Genomic DNA, 23,387 nt, shown 5'->3' on the forward strand with positions numbered 1-23,387 from the left:
AAGGGTGAGGGAGATTAAGAGGTACAAACACAAAACATACTTAAGCTGTTAGGAAAAATACAGGAACTATTCCACAATTTAATAGCATTTGGAGGTAGGATTAAGATGATTTTTAGTTCTCTAATTTCTAAATAATGACTATATACAAAGAGATTTTCATTGCTTCTCATTACTAATGAATTCAAAACTTATTATTATCAAAACTATACAAGTGCCTGAAACAATATGCCTAAAATTAGGAATTTGGAAAGTTCTTTCCCCAGGGATCTTTGTTAGTCTGCTGCCAAGTTTCTCATTGAAGGACACTGGCGAAAACCACACCTAGGAATTTCCATTCAATTTCTTTTTCTGTTTTTATTATTTGCTTAAGTTCAAGTAGAAACTGTATTAGTACTGTTTTTAACATTCTCTTTAATGTGTGTTTTAACACCATTTACCTTGAAATGCAGCATGATGAATTTCCTTCTGCTAGAAATACTTTGTCTATGATGCTCATTGACCTTATATTTTACAAAGAACCACTTTATCATTCTCTCTTTGTGCTACTTTTCCCTCTTGAGCAGTAACTTAACCAGTTTCTTAGGCTGTAAGTAAAACATATTTTAGCATTGCCATAATCCAGTGTTTGTCATTATATGAGGTTAAGGTTTTTTAAATCATGCCCTTTCTCTTTGAAATTCTGTGTAATATTTACCAGCAAAAATACACACACACTCACACACGCACACACACGTGTGTGTATGTGTATAATTGTGTGTACATATATAATAATTTACGGCCTTACCTTATGGAAATTTTTTCAGGTTTTTGACAGCTGCCCAATGTTGTCCAAATCAAGAAAATAGATCTTTAGGATTATGTTGTCAGGCATGTGAATTAACAAATTTTTTCCTGACACGGATTCAAAGAATAATCCAATAATACTTCTTTCCCAAACACATTCTGTATCTGCCCTAAACATCAGCGCAAGAGAGACAGAGACAGATAGACACAGGCAGAGACAGACCAGGTTATAATAGGCCAACTCAGTCCCACACACTTAAAAAGTCACTTGATTTTACCTGTGCTTCTTCACAGAGGGTAACCTTATCTTTCTAATAAAGCCATATTCCCACTGAAAAAATGGTCATCGTCAAGGAATTCCCATGCTGCTCAAGTGAAATAACAGTATCTCACATTTATGATGCTCTTCACATTTGTCTGACAACAGCCCTTTGAAGAGGCAGTGTTATCACACCCAAAGGGAGGTTCATACATTCCTTCATCACATTCTCTCTGAGCACCTCTGTGTGGCAGGCATAAGCAGTGAACACAGCAGACCAATCACTGCAGTCTCAGGGCTCATACCCTTCCTTAAACATAAAAGGAGCTGAAACTCCTAAAAGGTAGGGTCTTCCTCAAGTGTCCCAAGTCATAAGTGTCAGAACCAGGTTGTCTAGATCAGGAATCCTTCACCTGAAATCCACTGGTGAGTGCTGATGTGACACTGTTGCTCTTGTGATCATCCATGGCCCTTAAATTAATCTCCCTGATATTATGAATAAGCAAGATCATATTCTTTCTTTCTGTGGAATGGTCTATATTGTTTGTCAGCTCCTCAAAGGAACAACTTTTAAAAAGGTACAAGTGTCATACATTAGGCTCTTTGTAATCCAGCACTAAATTGGTTTCACCATTATCTTGCCATAAGTATAAAATGGAGTGATTCAATATTCTAGGCAAAAACTATCACCTTAAGTAACAGATAATAATATGTATTCTCTCTCCACTGCCAAGTAGGCATGTGATCCCTATTGCCTTCTTTCTTCTGAACAGAGCCCCTGGCAGCCTGCTTCCTTCTGACCAGTGCAGCCCCCAGATGTGGCCAGTCTGCTCCCCGCCTGCACCTGCTGGCTGTCACCGGTCAGGTGGTGGGCACATGATGTCAGCGAGTGCAGGGAGGCCACAGACCTACCCCATCCTCCTGTATGTGGCCAAAGAGGCCCAAGGGATAGTCAGCCTTTGCACAGAGCCAATATGCAGAGGTGGGAAGATCCCGGGCTCCTGACCACAGTGATAGAACTGCCCACCTCCTGTGGACTTCTCTTAGGTGATGGGGGGGTGTCCTTTGTTTAAGCAGTTTGAGTGACTGTGTCTATTGCTTGCACACAAATCTGATCCTGAATGAAAGGTTCGGTTTTGTTTCAATGTGTGAGAAAGCTTTCATTCACCCCGAGGAAATCCACTGTTTGCACCACAGTAAGTGTGATACCCCACCCCCAGCAGCTCCTGGGGGGGACTTGTCAGAAATGCACATTCTCAAGTGCTACATAAGAACTACTGATGATTGTGGGCTCAGCTCTTATCCTCCAGGTGGTTCTGAGCCTTGAGAAACCCTCTTCACCCCAGTATGCTGCCTATCAGACCCAGAGGCCACAGCAGTGCACAGCCATTACCTCCATTTACAAATGACTATGAAGAGAAACCCCAAAGGCTCAAGGTTCTAATGTACAACCAACTGATAGGTTGCAATGTGATAAAGGTATGGTTCCTCTTGAAACTTTTGCTAATTAATCAAGAAATATTTAGGAAAATGTAAAGTCCTCCAGGTTTTCCTAACACCTATCATTTCCATTTAATACACATTTCAGTAACCCTCTTGTGCTGCTTTTAAGAGGTGAATTACAGGGTCTACCCTCTAGGAATGAGAGACAGGACTGCATCTTCTCCCTTCCATACCACAGACAGAAATCCTCACCTGCCAAGGGCACCCTTACACCCTACACACCTACTTTATTCCTTCAGTGAAGATACACTTGTCTGGGTGTGTACGCTGTGCCGGGGACAGATGCCACATGCTCAGGTTACAAAGCATGAGACTTTTGCTGATAATGAGCTCTCTGTTTGCCAGGAAAATCCGAATACGGTTATAGTTCACTGGCGTAAGGGCTGAAATAAGGTGTGGACAAGGAAATGTATTTTTTAATCAATCATCTTCTCCCCTGGGGCGCCTGGGGGTGCTCAGTCGGTTGAGCGTCCGACTTCGGCTCAGGTCGTGATCTCGCGGTTCGTGGGTTCGAGCCCCGTGTTGGGCTCTGTGCTGACAGCTAGCTCAGAGCCTGGAGCCTGTTTCAGATTCTGTGTCTCCCTCTCTCTCTGACCCTCCCCTGCTCACACTGTCTCTCTCTCTCTCTCAGAAATAAATAAAACATTAAAAAAAAATGAAACAAAAAAAAATCATCTTCTCCCCAAGTATACTGGTCTATTTGGGATCCCTTGCTCCTGGCAACAGGAAGCCAGAGCTTAACACCATGACCCTGACTCAAGGCGAGGCACAATCAGGCCGTCCAGGGCAGCAGCCTGTGGTGGTGGTGATAATGGCACCCAGTGGGAGGGCAGTGGTGTTTCCCCAGGGGCCCAGCATGTGCTCACTGCACTTACCCTGTTGGTTCTGAGCCTCAGCCCGTTCTCCAGGCTTCAAGTTCATTCTCTGGGCTACTTGAGACCCTTCTAATAATTTCCCTTTTATGCTTAAGTCAACTAGGATTGGTTTCTGTTGCTTAAAACCAAAAACTCCGAAGGAAAACTGACAAACAGGGAGGGAGTTAGAGGCAACAGTAACACAGGCAAAGCTGAGGAAAGAAGTTACACTGGCCTGAACAGAAATACCATTAATATCCAGGAATAAGAATCTGGCAGCCCATACCCTGTGATGGAAAGTGGCTCATCACCGGGGTACCTGGGTGGCTCATTTGGTTAAGCATGTGACTTTGGCTCAGGTCATGATCTCATGGCTCATGAGTTCGAGTCCCACATCAGGCTCTGTGCTAAAAGCTCAGAGCCTGGAGCCTGCTTCAGATTCTGTGTCTCCCTCTCTCTCTCTGCTTCTCCCCTGTTCATACTAGTCTCTCTTTCTCTCTCAAAAATAAAGAAAACTTCAAAAGAAATTTTTAAAGAAAGGAAAGTGGCTAATCACCTGTGGTTACCTGGAATCAACTATCCATTGTGGGTTTGTTCAGGTTCGTCCAGGTTTGTTCCATTGCGATCACCATGGAACAATGTGAAAGGCAAAAGCAATGCAAGACTGTAGTGTCGAGTGGGGATTTCTAACAGTCCTGAAGTGCAAACAAAACAGCAAACAAAATATCTAAATTCTTAAAACATAAGGCCTGAGAGTTGCAATGCAAGTGGTACAACGGGGTTGAAACAGCCACTTATATGACAGTTGGAACATGGAAAGAATGGCCTCTGAACCAGAACGGAGGTATTTAGGAGTCTTTGACGGGCTCACCAACACCCAAACCCCACTGTTGCTCCCATGCCCTCCCCTCCACAAGGAAGCAGATCTTACACCACCGTTTTCACACCTGAAGTAGCCAATAACAAAGCTGATACCGGAAACACTTGGTTTCCATACAAAAAGAACACAGCCCTTTACTAATTCACATCAGCCAAAATGAGGGTAACAAATAGAATAGAATAGATTCTGAGTGTAGGAGTCCAGAGAAGGAAGAAAATAATACTAAGTTGGGCTGAATTTATGGATAGTGTGTTGGTTTAAACAAAGGAGAAGTTCTAGTTGTTTGCTTAACTGGTTACTAGGAGCCTAAACTCAGTGGTGGCCAAGTGAAGTTGAGATGCCAAAAATTCCCATCACACTTAAAGTGGGCTCTGGAGTGGGCTGGAGGATAGCCCCAAGAGATGTACACGTCTTAGTCTTTGGAGTCTAAGAAGGTAACCGTATATGGGGAGAAAAACGGTCTTTGTACACATGATTACATTCAGGATCTGAGAGGGGGAGATTCACCTGGGCTGTGTAGGTGGGGGAGGCAGGGAAAGAGTTTACACCCAGGTATGCAGAGGAGGTGATGTGCAGATGCTGTTACAAGCCAAGGAAGCCCTCAGCCCCCATCAGCTGGCAGAGGCCAGGATGAGATTGTCCCCAGGAGCCTCCAGTGGGAACAAGCCCTGCTTATACTGATTGTGGGTTCCAACCTCTAGAACTGTAAAAGAATACATTTCTCTGCTTTTAAGATACTAAACTCTGGTCATTTGTCATGACAGCCATAGGCAACTAATACAGGCACCCTGGTTTATATGGGAAAGGAAGACCCAGGAGTCTAGTGGCAAGCCGGTAAGCTGACCATAGCAGGCAGAAAGGCCAGTGTAGCTATCACAATGGCCCTGCCCCAGATAATTCTGGGGGTGACTGATTACCAAGTGCCTGGGGCTGAAAAGGATAAACTGCCCACTAGATTCCTCCTTGGTTTGCATAGTTAAAACCTTTGTCAGATCGTGTGAATATAGGCCTGACTTGAGCAACTCTGAGAGAGACATGTCCCTTCAACCAATTTCTAGACTAGAATAATTTCACAGACTAGAGGTCCTCCCCCAGCCAGGAGGATAGCTACACTCCAAGTACCTAGTGAGAACTTACACGTTTGTTATGGGACTTATCTTTCTGTAGGCATTTACTGCAGATTGGCACAGATCCACAAGCTTGACTCTGTTGGCAAGGCTGTGTCTCTGTTGGAAAGATGCAGGGGCCAGTATGCTGCAGGAACCCAGGTCACTGACATCTTGTGAGCAACTATGGAGTTGACTGTCTCAAGTAGAGGACACAAAGGACCAGCATGAGTGTCACCAGTTGGGGTCAGCTTAGGGATGGCACTGCTGTGAACCGGAGTAATGTGAGATGACCTGTGCCTTGGGAGCATCTTTCTTGCTGCTTTCTGTGTTCCACACACATATGCTGCCTCCACCATCACTTCTTTGTGTCCTTGTTTCCTACTGAGGTGCCTCTCCCTTAAATCCTCACTTGTTCCAGAGTACAGCAGCTTGAGCCCCATGCAGACCTTCTAATCCCACAAGGCTCCCAGGCTCCATCTGCACCTAAAGATGTGAGCTACCTGCTATGGACCACTCTCCCCAGTGCCCAGACCTTCTTGGGAAACTCACTCTTCATTTAAGAATCAACTCATTGTTGGGCCACCTAGGTGGCTCAGCCAGTTAAGCATCCAACTTTGGCTCAGGTCATGATCTTGAAGTTTTCCAGTTCCAGCCCTGCATCAGGCTCTGTGCTGACAGCTCAGCCTGGAGCCTGTTTCAGATTCTATTTTTCTGTCTGTCTGTCTGTCTCTCTCTCTCCCCTCTCCCACTTGTGCACTCACTCTCACTCTCTCTCAAAAATAAATAAACATTAAAAAAAAGAAAAGGAATCAACTCAGTGTCTCTTCACCCCCTCATAGCACTAGTTTTCTATTACCACTCCCCTCTGCCTTTGAACACCACAGAAGCAAGCTACTTTATTCATTTCATATTCTAGAGCCTAACACAGGTTCTGACACAGAGTAGGCACTTTTAAATGAGTGAACAAATCAATGCACCCTTCATTGGTTCCACTGTGGGACACTCTCAGGATAGAACAAGAAGAGCATCTGACCATGCGGCCCATGGAGGACCCCAGTCGGCTCCCAGACAGGAGGTCCCGTGGCTGCTCTGCAGCTCTCCTGGGGGCTGCTGCACACCACAGCCAGCCTGTACAAGTTCAGCCAAGTGGGACAGCCCTGGGTGCCCTCATATCAATGAGCCAGTGCCAAGAACAAGGGCTTTCTTTAAAGAGGAAGGAAGGAACAGCCACGATGCCTGAGGCAACTTGAAAATGCCACATGCACCCTGTGTTCCCTCCACTGCAGCCCATACTTGCCCTGCTGCAGCTTGTTCAGCAGGAAATCTGTATGGGTGCTCCTCACCTCTCCTGGGAGGGTCGTTTCTTGTTGCAGCATGACTTTCAGATAACCTGCCCAAAGCAGCAGACATACACATTCTGGGACAGGTGTTGCCCACCATGGGGGCCAGTCAGTGGTCGTCTATTAGCCTGACAAAGACCTAAACAGAGAAAGTACAATGTCCCTCTGTGAACTGGAAACAGCAGCATATTGGCAACTGCTGAAGCTGATATGGGTCCCTTTTATTACTCTCCTTCTGTGAATGTTTAAAATTTTCAGTAATAAAATGTTAAAAAGAAAATTCATCTCAGATGGGGATTTTTTTTCCAGTTGGTTCATATGTTGACAGATGAAAGAATGCCTTGTCCTATTCCAGTTTTCATTTTTATGGGTCTAATTGCTGAGACTGTGTTGATGTATGAGGGAGCAGAGATAATGTTCAAATTATCTATAATCACAAATTACTTCTAAGGGTTTACCATCTGAGAATTCTCTCAGTCTTACTGAAAGCAAAGAAAGGATTTGTTATTCAATCAGTAGACTCATTAATTTTCTGTTCTGGAAGCAGACCTAGAAGGTTTTGCCAGGACTTATCAAATAACTACTAGTCACACCTGCTATTCTTTCATTCTTAGACATAAACAGTTTGATCTAGTCAAGAAAACTTGTGGTGGAGGAAATTCAAGGCAGTAATTTCAATACATGTTTGCCAGTACAATATTTTTACAAAGAGTTTACCAAAGCCTCGGATTGCAGATTTAATTAATGCAATTTATGGAAAATAGCCACCATGTAACCTCTGCCAATTAGTCTTTATTTTTAGACCAATGAGTCAAATCAGGCTTATTTTCTCAGAAAAGTATAGCTTCATTTTCTTTCTTTCTTTCTTTCTCTTTCTTTCTTTCTTTCTTTCTTTCTCTCTTTCTCTCCTTTCTTTCTTTCTTTCTTTCTTTCTTTCTTTCTTTCTTTCTTTCTTTCTTTCTTTCTTTCTTTCTTTCTTCTTTCTTTCTTTCTCTCTCTGTCTCTCTCTCTCTCTCTTTCTTTCTTTCTTTCATTTATTTTGAGAGAGTGAGCAAGTAGGGGAGGCAGAGAGAGGAAGAGACAGAGAGAACCCCAAGCAGATTTCATGCTGTCAGCACAGAACTGGACACAGGGTTCCAACTCATGTTCCCATGAGATAATGACATGAGCTGAAATTAAGAGTCAGATGCTTAACTTACTGAATCACCCAGATGCCCCAATAGTTTTGAATAACCTCAACACCCAACATGGGGCTTGAAACCACAACCCAGGGATAAAGAGTTGTATGCTCCACTGACGGAGCCAACCAGGTGCCCCATAACTTTGTTTTCAGTTAAAATACATGTGAAATTTATGTCTCAAAAATGAGGACCAATTTATAGAAAGGAATCAGGAACACATCTTGTTAAGAGATTACTAAATACAGTAAAGTCAAGATTAGACTTATATAGAGCTGGCAGTCTGTTTCTTACTACCTACAGTAATGCAATATAATGTATGTGTAGCTAATTTATGAGTTAATGAAGTAGAGAATATGATAATGGGAATTATATTTCCTCAGTAAATAGCAGTACATGAGTATATAAAACTTTAGTATTGGGCTTTAGGAATAGCTAATTTATTTAAAAACTAATCAATAAATCCTTTAATTTTTGTTCTATACTACTACCAGACATTTTACATGTATTTAATAGTCAAATATATACTGCTAAAATCCATTCTGCCTGGCAACTAGCCTATAAGTTTATTTTTTAATCAATAGCAAGTAGAAATATTTAATTGGATAAAGAATCACTGGAATTGGGAAATATACTTGATAAAAACAGATTTTTAACTGTTTGCTATTTCAGCCCGCCTTTACTAAAAAAACCTGCTGTTCCCCAAATTCTCCTTTCGGAACCAGTTCATTTGCTCATTTTGTACTCATAACCTGATTAAATCTAAAACACATTCATTTTGTTTTCTAGCCTTTTGGAAATCATACTGTGACCTCAAGCTCACACCCTTCTCTGGCCAGATTCCTGAACGGTCTCTCAAATCTTCTCCTGTGTGTCCTTGAACTCATCTTAGGAAGCAATATTATCATTCAGGTGTGTTACAAACAAACCACGTGCTGTGCCAAAGACTGGCTGACCCATAAGGGAAATAGATCTTACACCACGTCTTGTTGCGCCAAATTACTGGTTCTTTTTGCCATTTGTTCATTCACCCCAACCCTTAAATGCCATCCCTCCTCCAGGTTACTACTTAAGAAATAATAAAGGGAAATCTACACTCCTTCAACATGAGAAATGTTCAGAAAGGTGTGTAGTCTCATGATACTTTCTGCTTGCCTTGAATTCTGTCGAGTAAATCCCACCCATTTGGAGTGGAAGAGGCTGAGTGAGGCCATCTTTCTGCCCAGCCTCCCTTCTGTGCTTCTTCTCTAGCAAGGGAACATGGCTTTACTAATGACAGGCAGCTCCACAGATGAAACATGGGCAGTAGAGTTTCCCCACTAAGAACATTCATGATTTTTTAACCACAGACTTCAAGTACTGACTTGGGCTCAAATCACAAACCATGAGATCATGACCTGAGCTGAAATCAATGGTCTGACACTTAACAGACTGACCACCTAGGTGCCCCTCAGGGACCCTAATTTAAAGAACTGAACTCCTTTGGCTTTTTCTCTGCTTGTTTAGATATTGTTTTAAAACTAAAATTACATGATAGGACATTCCTGCTTTACTATAAATGTGATTCATAATACATAATACACACAGCGACTTCCTCCTAATCCTGTGTTCCCCAGCAGCTCCAGGAGGTAGGCTGGCTGGGCTCTGGGTTAGCCTGAGTGCTTAAAGTTCATGGTGTATAATGCTGGTTCTCAACCGTGAGACTCTGGAGAACACCGAAGCCTATGCTCTATACCCGTATCTCACTGGCCCAAGAACCAGTAGTTTCTACAGCTTTCCAGGTGATTGATTTTTTTTCTTTTTAATATTAAAAAAAAATTTTTTAACATTTATTCATTTTGAGAGAGTCAGACAGACAGATAGACAGAGCATGAGCAGGGAGGGCAGAGAGAGAGGGAGGCAGAGAATCTGAAGCAGGCTCCAGGCTCTGAGCTGTCAGCACAGAGACCAATATGGGGCTCAAACTCACGAACTGCAAGATCATGACCTGAGCCAAAGATGGACGCTTAACCAACTGAGCCACCCAGGTGCCCTATAAAGCTTTCCAGGTGAGTTTAATGTGAAGCCAGCATCAAAAATAACTGATAGGTAGCACGGTGTCCATGGGAAAATACTGGGTAGCAAAGGATGCCTAATCTTCTACTCATCAACCAATGTATGAGAAAATGCTACATTCCAGGACTTTGACATGCAAATCTCTGCCCTCAAGAGAAGGGGGAAATGCTCCAGTAAAAGTCAGCAACAATAGGTGTCTGGGAGCCATAAAAAAGGTGTCTTGCCCAGCCTGGAAGCAGGAAAGGCTTCCTTGATGAGGAAGTGGTACCTGGGCTGACTTTCAAGCAGGACCCAATGCTTCACTTACATGGTGACAGCATTAAGGGTGTGTGTGAGAAATCTGATGTCTTGCCCACTAGAGCTATGACATCAGGTATGACACCAGGGTGGGAATCCACCATGGATATTTTCATGGTGGTTACATATTGGCTATTCGTATGTAATTCAGATGCTTGATAGAATGGGATCCCCAAAAGCCCTCAATACCTTGCCAAGAAGAGGTAAGCCATAAAATCGTACTCTTTCAATATTACGTTCCCTACCAGTGGTGAAAATTCTTGTTTGCACAATTCAATTACGGCATGAGTAACAATGGCATCTAACATTTACACTAAGTGCTCTGCGCACTTTACGCTGTCTAATTCCATAATAACCTTATGTGGTGAGCCTTACAAGTCTACTCCATTTTGCATATGAGGTTAACAATTCACTCAAGCTCACATGCAGGCATGCACACACATATACACACAGTAAGTGATGGAGGCAGGTACAAACGTAGTTCTGTCTGAATTCACAGCCCAAGCTTCAACCACTATGCTCATTATCCTCAGCAGGAGAGTAAGTGTGTGCTTATCATTAAAGCTGTAATGTCCAACTAAGTAGGTCCTTAGCTTTGCCAGTGCCTTACCTCAGTTTTGGTGATTGTCAGGTGGTGGAAGTCCTTGCATGGAGAGGCAGCAGCCTGGCTTCCAGTCTCATACATAATGTAAGGCAGGAGAGAGGTCATGGGCTCCTTTCGCAGTTCCACAACCACAAAGAGTATCCAAGGTCAGGCTGGTTTCTCCTGCTTTTTTTTCACCAGCAAGAATGAATGACCTTCACTCAGGTACCCTGTTCCAAGCAAAGTGCCCTCTGCCTCCTCCTTTGCAGGAGCAAACAATACTGGTTGGAAGAGGTTTGGATTTGTGTTGTCACAATACATCACATGAAGAGACTCAGTTGGCCAGCATCAGGTTCCTGGTAGCCTTCCACTTGCATATGTGTAGAAAGCCCATCCACTCATGTATTCAACTAGCATTTATTGAGTGCCTACAATGTGTCAGGCACTGTGTAGCCAATAGACCTTGTCAGTTCCTGCCTGCNTCTTTCTCTCTTTCTCTCTCTCTTTCTTTCTTTCTTTCTTTCTTTCTTTCTTTCTTTCTTTCTTTCTTTCTTTCTTCTTTCTTTCTTTCTCTCTCTGTCTCTCTCTCTCTCTCTTTCTTTCTTTCTTTCATTTATTTTGAGAGAGTGAGCAAGTAGGGGAGGCAGAGAGAGGAAGAGACAGAGAGAACCCCAAGCAGATTTCATGCTGTCAGCACAGAACTGGACACAGGGTTCCAACTCATGTTCCCATGAGATAATGACATGAGCTGAAATTAAGAGTCAGATGCTTAACTTACTGAATCACCCAGATGCCCCAATAGTTTTGAATAACCTCAACACCCAACATGGGGCTTGAAACCACAACCCAGGGATAAAGAGTTGTATGCTCCACTGACGGAGCCAACCAGGTGCCCCATAACTTTGTTTTCAGTTAAAATACATGTGAAATTTATGTCTCAAAAATGAGGACCAATTTATAGAAAGGAATCAGGAACACATCTTGTTAAGAGATTACTAAATACAGTAAAGTCAAGATTAGACTTATATAGAGCTGGCAGTCTGTTTCTTACTACCTACAGTAATGCAATATAATGTATGTGTAGCTAATTTATGAGTTAATGAAGTAGAGAATATGATAATGGGAATTATATTTCCTCAGTAAATAGCAGTACATGAGTATATAAAACTTTAGTATTGGGCTTTAGGAATAGCTAATTTATTTAAAAACTAATCAATAAATCCTTTAATTTTTGTTCTATACTACTACCAGACATTTTACATGTATTTAATAGTCAAATATATACTGCTAAAATCCATTCTGCCTGGCAACTAGCCTATAAGTTTATTTTTTAATCAATAGCAAGTAGAAATATTTAATTGGATAAAGAATCACTGGAATTGGGAAATATACTTGATAAAAACAGATTTTTAACTGTTTGCTATTTCAGCCCGCCTTTACTAAAAAAACCTGCTGTTCCCCAAATTCTCCTTTCGGAACCAGTTCATTTGCTCATTTTGTACTCATAACCTGATTAAATCTAAAACACATTCATTTTGTTTTCTAGCCTTTTGGAAATCATACTGTGACCTCAAGCTCACACCCTTCTCTGGCCAGATTCCTGAACGGTCTCTCAAATCTTCTCCTGTGTGTCCTTGAACTCATCTTAGGAAGCAATATTATCATTCAGGTGTGTTACAAACAAACCACGTGCTGTGCCAAAGACTGGCTGACCCATAAGGGAAATAGATCTTACACCACGTCTTGTTGCGCCAAATTACTGGTTCTTTTTGCCATTTGTTCATTCACCCCAACCCTTAAATGCCATCCCTCCTCCAGGTTACTACTTAAGAAATAATAAAGGGAAATCTACACTCCTTCAACATGAGAAATGTTCAGAAAGGTGTGTAGTCTCATGATACTTTCTGCTTGCCTTGAATTCTGTCGAGTAAATCCCACCCATTTGGAGTGGAAGAGGCTGAGTGAGGCCATCTTTCTGCCCAGCCTCCCTTCTGTGCTTCTTCTCTAGCAAGGGAACATGGCTTTACTAATGACAGGCAGCTCCACAGATGAAACATGGGCAGTAGAGTTTCCCCACTAAGAACATTCATGATTTTTTAACCACAGACTTCAAGTACTGACTTGGGCTCAAATCACAAACCATGAGATCATGACCTGAGCTGAAATCAATGGTCTGACACTTAACAGACTGACCACCTAGGTGCCCCTCAGGGACCCTAATTTAAAGAACTGAACTCCTTTGGCTTTTTCTCTGCTTGTTTAGATATTGTTTTAAAACTAAAATTACATGATAGGACATTCCTGCTTTACTATAAATGTGATTCATAATACATAATACACACAGCGACTTCCTCCTAATCCTGTGTTCCCCAGCAGCTCCAGGAGGTAGGCTGGCTGGGCTCTGGGTTAGCCTGAGTGCTTAAAGTTCATGGTGTATAATGCTGGTTCTCAACCGTGAGACTCTGGAGAACACCGAAGCCTATGCTCTATACCCGTATCTCACTGGCCCAAGAACCAGTAGTTTCTACAGCTTTCCAGGTGATTGATTTTTTTTCTTTTTAATATTAAAAAAAAATTTTTTAACATTTATTCATTTTGAGAGAGTCAGACAGACAGATAGACAGAGCATGAGCAGGGAGGGCAGAGAGAGAGGGAGGCAGAGAATCTGAAGCAGGCTCCAGGCTCTGAGCTGTCAGCACAGAGACCAATATGGGGCTCAAACTCACGAACTGCAAGATCATGACCTGAGCCAAAGATGGACGCTTAACCAACTGAGCCACCCAGGTGCCCTATAAAGCTTTCCAGGTGAGTTTAATGTGAAGCCAGCATCAAAAATAACTGATAGGTAGCACGGTGTCCATGGGAAAATACTGGGTAGCAAAGGATGCCTAATCTTCTACTCATCAACCAATGTATGAGAAAATGCTACATTCCAGGACTTTGACATGCAAATCTCTGCCCTCAAGAGAAGGGGGAAATGCTCCAGTAAAAGTCAGCAACAATAGGTGTCTGGGAGCCATAAAAAAGGTGTCTTGCCCAGCCTGGAAGCAGGAAAGGCTTCCTTGATGAGGAAGTGGTACCTGGGCTGACTTTCAAGCAGGACCCAATGCTTCACTTACATGGTGACAGCATTAAGGGTGTGTGTGAGAAATCTGATGTCTTGCCCACTAGAGCTATGACATCAGGTATGACACCAGGGTGGGAATCCACCATGGATATTTTCATGGTGGTTACATATTGGCTATTCGTATGTAATTCAGATGCTTGATAGAATGGGATCCCCAAAAGCCCTCAATACCTTGCCAAGAAGAGGTAAGCCATAAAATCGTACTCTTTCAATATTACGTTCCCTACCAGTGGTGAAAATTCTTGTTTGCACAATTCAATTACGGCATGAGTAACAATGGCATCTAACATTTACACTAAGTGCTCTGCGCACTTTACGCTGTCTAATTCCATAATAACCTTATGTGGTGAGCCTTACAAGTCTACTCCATTTTGCATATGAGGTTAACAATTCACTCAAGCTCACATGCAGGCATGCACACACATATACACACAGTAAGTGATGGAGGCAGGTACAAACGTAGTTCTGTCTGAATTCACAGCCCAAGCTTCAACCACTATGCTCATTATCCTCAGCAGGAGAGTAAGTGTGTGCTTATCATTAAAGCTGTAATGTCCAACTAAGTAGGTCCTTAGCTTTGCCAGTGCCTTACCTCAGTTTTGGTGATTGTCAGGTGGTGGAAGTCCTTGCATGGAGAGGCAGCAGCCTGGCTTCCAGTCTCATACATAATGTAAGGCAGGAGAGAGGTCATGGGCTCCTTTCGCAGTTCCACAACCACAAAGAGTATCCAAGGTCAGGCTGGTTTCTCCTGCTTTTTTTTCACCAGCAAGAATGAATGACCTTCACTCAGGTACCCTGTTCCAAGCAAAGTGCCCTCTGCCTCCTCCTTTGCAGGAGCAAACAATACTGGTTGGAAGAGGTTTGGATTTGTGTTGTCACAATACATCACATGAAGAGACTCAGTTGGCCAGCATCAGGTTCCTGGTAGCCTTCCACTTGCATATGTGTAGAAAGCCCATCCACTCATGTATTCAACTAGCATTTATTGAGTGCCTACAATGTGTCAGGCACTGTGTAGCCAATAGACCTTGTCAGTTCCTGCCTGCCTCACCCTGTTGGCTGTGAACCTGAGATGGTCATTTAGCAGAGCCAGCTCTGCCTGGCAGAAGAGAAGAGCCCCTTGCCACCAGCAAAACCTTCTGGGATCCTGGGCTCCCCCTCCCTCTCCCACCTGTAAGAGGGCTTATAAATGGTCCTCAGGTCCTCAGTTCATCATCCAGTTCCTTCTTGCTGAGGTGGAAAGTCTCTGTCTGACTAGATGAGACATTGTGCTGTTTGTTTCCCATATGCCCTATAGCTTATAGCGCATAGGGCATATTGAAAGTTTGTCTAGATTTTTTCCCCTCATTCCTGTATTTTTGCCTTTTGCATTTAGTTGATTTTCTTAAGTGAAACGTTTGAATTCTTTATTTCCTTTTGCATGGAATCTATAACAGTATTCTTTGTGGCTACCATGGGGATCAACATCCTAGAATTTTAACATTCTAATTTGAATTTGTAGCAGCATAACTTGAGTAGCATACAAGAACTCTGCTCCCTTACCAACTCTGTCCCTTCCCCCTTTAGGTTTTGATGCCACAAGATTACAACTTTATATACTGTATATCCCAAAACCAAAACTAATTCTTTTAAAAGCATCAGTCTCCTAAGTAATGTAGAAAACAAGATTTGGAGTTACAAAGCCAAGTTACAATAATACTAGTTTTACAATAATAATTTTTCTTTGTATGTATTAGTCTCTGAAGTCACTTAGCTAAGAAAAAAGTACAGTTACAAACCATTGTTATATTAATACTAGCATTTACAATTGCCCATACATTTACCCTTATGAAGATATTAATTTCTCCACATGGCTTCAAGGTAGTGTCTTCATGTCCTTACATCTCACCCTGCAGGACTCTGCTGAGCATTTACTGTGGGGCACATCTAGTGGTCACAAAGCCCGTGAGCTTTTGTTTATTCTGGGAATGTCTTGATTTCTCCCTCACTTTTGAAGGAACTGGGTTTGCCAGTTATGTGATTCTTGGTTGACAGGTTTTTTTCTTTCAGCACTCTTGATTACCTTGGCCCAGTGTCTTCTGGCCTATAAATTTTGATAAGAAATCTGTACATATTCTCATTGAGGATCCTGTGTATGTGATTTTCTTCTCTTTTACTGCTTTCATGATTCATTCCTTGTTTTTCTTTTAATAATGTGTCTCTGAGTTCATACTTCTTGGTGTTTGTTGAACTTCCTGGATGTGTATACTCAGGTCTTTCCTCAAATTTGGGAAGTTTTCAGTTATTTATTTCTTTGAATACTTGCTCTGCCCCTTTCTCTCTCTCTTCTCCTTCTGGGATGCCCACAAAGTGTATGTTGGTCTACTTGATGGTGTCCTACAATTCTCTTGCTTGCTTTTCTTCTTTTTTCTTTGTTTCTCTGCCTGGATAATTTCCATTGTCCTGTCCTCAAGTTCACTGATTTTTCTGTTTGCTCAAATCTGCCTCTGAATCCTTCTAGTGAATTTTTCATCTCGGTTGTGGTATTTTCAGCTCCAAAATTTCTTTTGGTTTCTTTTTAGGCTTTTGATCACCCTGTTGGTATTTCCATTTTGTCCGTACATCATTTTGTTGACTTTCTCCACTTTTCATTAGTCCTTTGAGCATCTTTAGGACTAGTGTTCTGGAGTCTTTGTCTAATAGATCTGCTATTAATTCTAACCTTTAGATTAGAATCTAAAGCAAAACTGAGGTTGGGGTGGGTGAGGAGTATGTGTGTGGTGTCCTGGCCCATTAAATATGCTGAAAGTCACTTCAACTGGGGCAGGGAGGGGATTGCAACAATGGGGAAAATAAAATGAGAATGCCTGTCTGTCTCTCTGCCTGCACCTCTTTGAACAAAACTAGCAGTCAGCAATCAAAGCACAGAACCCCAGTATTTGGAACACAGGATCCTTTGTACCCACCTTAGTTCCTATAAGTTGTGGGCAAGATGCTCATATGGCCAGGGGTGGGGGGTAGGTAGCTGCCACTGTGTGAAGAGCTAAAATTTACTGTCCAAGCCTTTCCCTGGAAGCTGCAAGCCTTTGACAGACTTGAGTTCCAAATAGTTATATCAGATAGCTTCTACCATTGTTAATTGTTGTCTACGTGGAGGGACAGATTCCCGGTGTGTCCCACTCCACCATCTTCCTGGAATTCTCACTGGGATTGATTGGCTTTTACTATTTCCCTATTTCACATGACCTAGAACTCTCCCATGTATACAAATCAAGAATTTATTAGGCTTCCATGTATTCCACCTAGTCCTCTTGTGGCCCACAGCAAGCATTTGCAACAGATTGGCTGGTGATGGAAGCAAAAAATTAAAATTATGCTCAAACCAACTAAGCCACTAATTGGTGAGGATCAAAAGTGTTGAAACATCTGATTTTATTCCAATGTTTTTTTCGGTTTTAGGATTTTGTGTAGCAGCCAGGCTGGAGAATTTATAATGAAAATATAGCATTCCTGCACTGAATCAATACTAAATGAGGTCCAATTCAGTCTCACAGGGTTTTTCTGTTTGTTCTCCAGTTCTTAAAATAAAAAGCAGTCTGTCCAAGAGGAACAATGGAAGGTAGAGGAAACTGCTCCAGGCTTAGTGAGGATAGCAGTGTAATAGGAAACAGAGGGAGCATTTTCTTGGGAGAAAAAATGAGCAGGGGGTGGGGGTTGGAAGATTGCTTGAGTGAGGTATGGTTTGCCAATGGAAGACCCTAAGTAACTGGACCAGACGTGCAACAGAAAATCAGTCTTATGGAGACCTTATTTCAGTGTGTAAAGGGTGAGTGAGGGTTGACACTAGAGTCCCCAGACATGTACACAGTGATGAGAGCCTAGGCCAGTGAGGCAGTCACAGCAGATATACTGCTGAAGAAACCTAGCTTGCAACAGGCCAAGCAGGAGAATCAAAACCCCAAATTTCAACCCCAGGTCTAGTAGGCAGTGACCCCATAAGATGTCTAAGTCCAAACCACCAGACCCTGTGATTATGGCAGTTTTTATGGCAAAAATTTAGAGCTGCTAATCAGCTGCCTTCAGAATAGGGAGATCATCCTAGATTATCTGGGTGGCCTAATGTAAAGATAAGGTCCTTCACATGGAAGAAGGAAGCAAGAGATGTAGGTGCTAGCAAGGGCACCATGAGCCAATAGAAAACATAAAGGGAAGGAAATGGATGCTCTTCTAATGCTTCCAGGAAAGGCAGCCCTGCTGACACCTTGACTTTGGCCCCGTGACTACTGAAATGTAAGAAAATGTATTTGTGTTGTTTTAAGTAAGTGAATCTGTCATTTGTTATGGCAGCAATAGGAAATTAATACACCACATGCTCAAAATTACTCAACAGAAACTGCAAGATTGAGAAAAGGGGACAATTTCAGGGTTTTGAAGATCTAGATCAGCCTAAAAGATGCCCCTCTTCATTTTTATGATCCCTGAAGACCCAATTTGGTAAGCATCCTTCTAGGCCTTCATCTGAGACAAAAAGCTGTAATCCACACCACTATTTAAAACAAAAGCAGTTCATGTACTTAGATTCAAATTAATGAAAACTAAATAGAACCTAAAATGTAATGGTGCCATGGATGCTAAGTGAAAGATGGTACAATTTTTCATTATATAAAATAATTGGATTGAGATCATTTAAAATAGTTGTAATTAAATAATAAAATGAAAACGTAGACAGGGTCTCATTGATTAGAATCAGGATGCTATCATATAGAAAACAGAATTACCAAGGTTAAAAAAAGGGTATTAGGTTACTTTGACTGGAGAGGTAAAAGGAAAAAAAAAAAAAAAAAGTGGAAAGTCACAAATGAGATGAGCCAAGAACATGGTGGCTTAGATGCCAAAACTATTCGTCACCCTCTACTTTAGGATAATATCCTCTGTATTATGAAAAAACTCACCTAAGATGGCAAGTCATGGGATTTAGTTGGCTCCACCTTGAGCAAAGTTCTAGAAAGGATTCTGTGAGAAGTATACACAAAAGAATGTAAAGTCCCAAGGAAAATGTGTTATACATAACATAGTTGGTTTGAGACTGTAGCGTTTCTGGGTGCTGTACATTTTCTTTTCCAGTAGTAATTTTAATCAAGTCAGTATAGATAAGAAAAAGACCACTATATATCCAAGATACCTTATCTTATACCTTCTTGTTGGCTCAAAAGGAAAATACAATAGTAGAAGCTTTTCTCAAGGCACCCAGTGTAAACTGACAACACCATGCACTACTCATCGTGCTTTCCCTGCCAGACTATGCTCAATAAAGAGGGGGAGGCCTGGAGCCTGTACGACCTTCCCAGTATTCTGTGAACACTGTCTTCTCAGTTGGCATGTTAATTATGATGCTATGAAAAAAAGTGCTCCCTGTTCAAAACTGTCTGGAAAGAGCTTACTTAAAGGTAGTCTCCCAATCCTTGGCTACACAGGAAGAATCCTCACGGTACTAAATGCTTCACACACTGTTTATACAAGTCAGCCAAGATGTAGATATTCCACAAGAAGCCCGGCCTAGGGTAGCTTTTCCCTCACTTACCTGACCAAAGAACTGAGAAAACACAACTTAGAAAATATAAGGGGAATAGGAAATAATAGAATTTGGGTATCATACTATGAAAATTACACAAAATAAGACACACACATAAAGATGCTGCTGACATGAAAGCCTTTGCTTTTAATTTGGTCGATACACATTTGACAAAATATTCTGGAACAAAGTAATCCACAAACAGGCACAAGGTATTTACAGTAACAACCGTGGGAAACATACAACTGACATACTCTCAAACAGAAATGTCTACTTATAAAATTTTCTACTGTGAATCTGGAAGACTCTCAGTTCCTACTCATTACCAGGTCTGAAATCCCAATAGGTGGCGGTGTGCCCCAGGAGCAGGAAGTATAGTTCTGATACATTTGGCAGTTAAGGATCATCTATTGGTGTGAACTCACAGGGAGAAGAAAAGAGCCAGATTTGGGGGGGCCGGGGAAGGCAGCGCAGAATGGAAGACTCCAAAGGAAACATCTAAGGACAAGACCTAAGTCATATTCATCTTTCCCAGTCTCCTAGAGGAGAAGGCTGCAAACATTTTCAAACTTACTTGACCTCTCTTCTTTTAGCAGAAAATCAGCAACCCTGAGACTCCAATTTCCATAATGTAAAAGCTAATAAACATCTAGAACTGCTCAAAATTCTAACTTTATATGATCAATAGGAACTTCAAAATAACTTTTATGATCTGAAAATATATCTGCAAATAAGGAAAGAGAAAAAATTTCTCAAATTTTTCATGCCTAATTGTTAAACATTCCAACTAATAATTTCCATTTTCTGAAGTTAGTTTCACAAAAAAAGATACACGTTACTAGATGTTTTAAATCAAGTACAACTTGCTCTTGATTGTTAAGTGGGCCGTCTACATCTTCATATTATTCAAATATATTTAAAGAAATTAGAGAAATCTTATCCATCTGGAATATAGTTATGAATTTATTAACTTAACAAGACAGCCACATAAACAAAGGCCATGAAAAAAAGGACCAAATGCTTACCGTTTGTAACACTACCGAGACAAACACGGTATACCATACACATCAACATCTACTGTTCCAACTATGCTACTTAACTATACTTTACACAGTTTCAACAAACAACTTTGCAGATCGTATATCCACACCATATGTAAAAATCAAATTTGCTGCTCCTCCAGTGGCTGTTCAAGAGCTTCCATTAGCTTTTTATTTGCCTCTTCATTATGCCGGCTTTGACAATGAGTTAAATGTTTCTTAAAGCCTCTTGGGAAATTTGATTCAAAATTACAACGTGGACATTTAAGTAAACTTTGCCCATGGGCTGCTACATGATTTTTAAGGAGAGATTCCAAAAGAAAAGCCTTTCCACAGATTGTACATTTGTAAGGGCTATGAACATTATGCTTATTAACCAAATGATGCAAAACAGCACCTTTTTTCATAGCTCTACAGCAACAAATTTTGCAATAATACTTTCCTTTTCCACGCTTCATATATTTTGCAATCTCTTCCTCGGAGATAAAAGCCTCTTTTTCTTCAGTAAATTGTAATACATTTTTGGACTGCTCTGGACTAGTCATGTCCATTTTGTTCTCTTTACTAAAATCAATAGATTCCACATCAACCTGCTCTTGATCACTGCTTGATTCTTGGCCCTTGCTGTCTATCACATCTAAATCTGCTTTAATATACTCACTGCTACTAAGCTCGGCATCTGAGTTCTCTTGGTTGTCCTTCTTGAGCTTCTTTGAGGAAGGAAATAAAGTGTCTTCTAAGAGTTTCTTAGGTGTAGCTAGTAGTTCCTCCTGAACCAAAATATCACACTTTTGATCATCTATGGCATCTGTCTGTAGGTCATCACCAAGCTCAACTGCCTTCTGAGATTCTGAGAAGATAGCAGATTTGGGAAGTTCCGGGAAAAGGGCATGTTTCCGGGGCTCTGGAAAAAGAGCACGTTTTCTTGGTTCAGGAGAAGCAGAAGGGGCTGTTTTGGTGGGCTCAGAAAACAGGGCAGGTTTTCTAGGTTCGGTATCGAGAGAGAGAACAGGCTTCCAGATATCGGAGGCGGCTTTGGGGGACTCAGATGATCCAGGTTTCCGGGTCTCGGGGAAGACAGGTTTCTGAGGCTCAATAAAAAAGGAAGACTTCCAGAGGTCAGGGGAACCACCACGGGAACTTTTCTGGGACTCAGGAAAATCAAGTGAAGCAGGGGAAGTTTTCCGCTGATCAGGAGATAGCTTCCAAAGCTCTGGAGACCCTGAAGGTTTTCTGAGCTCTGGAGATCCCGCTGGACTGCGGATCTCTGGGGACAATGGGGGGCCTGGTTTGCGAAGCTCAGGAGATAAGGGAGGTCCTGCTTTACGAAGCTCAGGGGACACTGAGGGAATGGTCTTCCAATGTTCAGGTGACAAGGTGGGAGTTGTCTTTCGGAGTTCTGGTGGGCCAGACTTCCACGACTCAGGAGATGCGGGGGGAGACTTCCAGGAACCAGGCGAGACCGACGAAGACTTCCAAGATGCAGGGGACACAGAGGGAGTTGGTTTCCACGGTCCAGGTGAGATAGAAGGAATTGGCTTCCAAGGACCAGGAGACACAGATGGAGCAGGTTTAGCTGGTTTCCAAGGTCCTGATGATGCTGAAGGACTGGATTTCCAAGACCTTGGGGACCCAGGTGGCCCTGGCTTCCAAGAACCTGGTGACACAGCTGGGGCTGGTCTCCTGGGCTCTGGGGAGGCAGCAGGGAATGGCTTCCAAGGTTCAGGGGACTCCGATGGGGATGGCTTCCTTGGCTCAGGGGAGACAGTCCGGGCTGGCTTCCGAGACTCTGGAGATGCAGTTGGGGACGGACCCCAAGGTTCAGGGGAAGCAGCTAAAACTGGTGACTCTGGAGAAGAGGCTGAAGGTGGCCCCAATGTTTCTGGGAAATGGGAGTGTTTCTGGGGTTTGGGATTAATAAGAGTAGCCTTTACTGGTTCGGGAGATAAAGGAGTAAATTTCTGTGCTTCTGGAGAAGGAATGGGGACTGGTTTCTGAGATTCAGAAACAACTGTAACCGATTTTGGAAGTTCAGGAGAAGAAAGAGAGGCAGATTTTGGAGGCTCAGGAGAAGGAAGAGAAGGTATCTGTGGCTCAGGAGAAACAACAGGGCCAGGCTTCTGAGGCTCCAGGGAAGTGAGAGGAGTAGATTTTGGGGATTCAGGAGACAAAACTGGGCCAAGTTTCTGTGTTTCTATGGAAAAGGCAGGTATGGGTTTTGGGAGTTCTGCTGAATTAGAGAGTATTTTCTGGTGTTCAGGAAGAGGAGAGCTCTTCCCAGGATCTGTTTCTTTGCTTAGCTGAGTTTTTGGTTTCTCATTCCACTTCTCTGGGCCTGCATGTTTGGATGTGATGTGATAGTACACATTAGAGTACATCTTGCTGGTGAAGAAGCATTTATGGCAGTGGAATAGCTTTGCACTTTTCTGGTAAAATATCATTTTACCTAACCCACCAGCATCCATTTCATCACAAAATTCTGGATGGATGGTGCCCATGTGGATTTGCACATTTTCATAATCTGTGCCTCGGAAACTGCAGTGGTCACACTCCAAGCGTGCTGATGGCTTACGGAGTTCCTGGAATACTTCCATTTCTCTTTCTGTTACAACACACACGATTATATTCTTTAAAAACTTTCAATAGTGCTGCAATAAAGTAAATATTAATTATTTTCAGGGAACATAATTTTAAATAAAATGCTGTTCTAGAACTTTTCATTCTATAACTGCCTAATTTTAAGTCCAGAATGGCATGTGCATTTATCAGATAATACCTCAATAAAGATTTTGAAGAGAAAAGAGAGACGGAACTTTTTTTTTTTTAAG

The 23,387-nt window shown here is 42.1% G+C and overlaps 1 protein-coding gene across 3 annotated transcripts in view; it reads right to left on the minus strand.

Moving 5' to 3' along the window:
* CHAMP1 (chromosome alignment maintaining phosphoprotein 1) overlaps nt 1-23,387 on the minus strand; it is a 30,682-nt gene that overhangs the window by 2,842 nt on the left and 4,453 nt on the right. For 2 of the 3 annotated variants that reach the window (XM_077753951.1, XM_077753952.1), the window contains one exon: nt 20,465-23,207. The exons of the other annotated variant lie outside the window; for it this stretch is intronic. In XM_077753951.1, coding sequence (XP_077610077.1) covers nt 20,682-23,153 — 2,472 coding nt within the window. In that variant the 5' untranslated portion in view covers nt 23,154-23,207 and the 3' untranslated portion in view covers nt 20,465-20,681. Of the gene's footprint in view, nt 1-20,464; nt 23,208-23,387 lie in introns of those variants that run through there. 3 annotated transcript variants of the gene reach the window in all.

This window comes from Crocuta crocuta, unplaced genomic scaffold (genome assembly GCF_008692635.1).
Source record: "Crocuta crocuta isolate KB4526 unplaced genomic scaffold, BGI_CrCroc_1.0 scaffold31, whole genome shotgun sequence".
Lineage (NCBI taxonomy): Eukaryota > Metazoa > Chordata > Mammalia > Carnivora > Hyaenidae > Crocuta > Crocuta crocuta.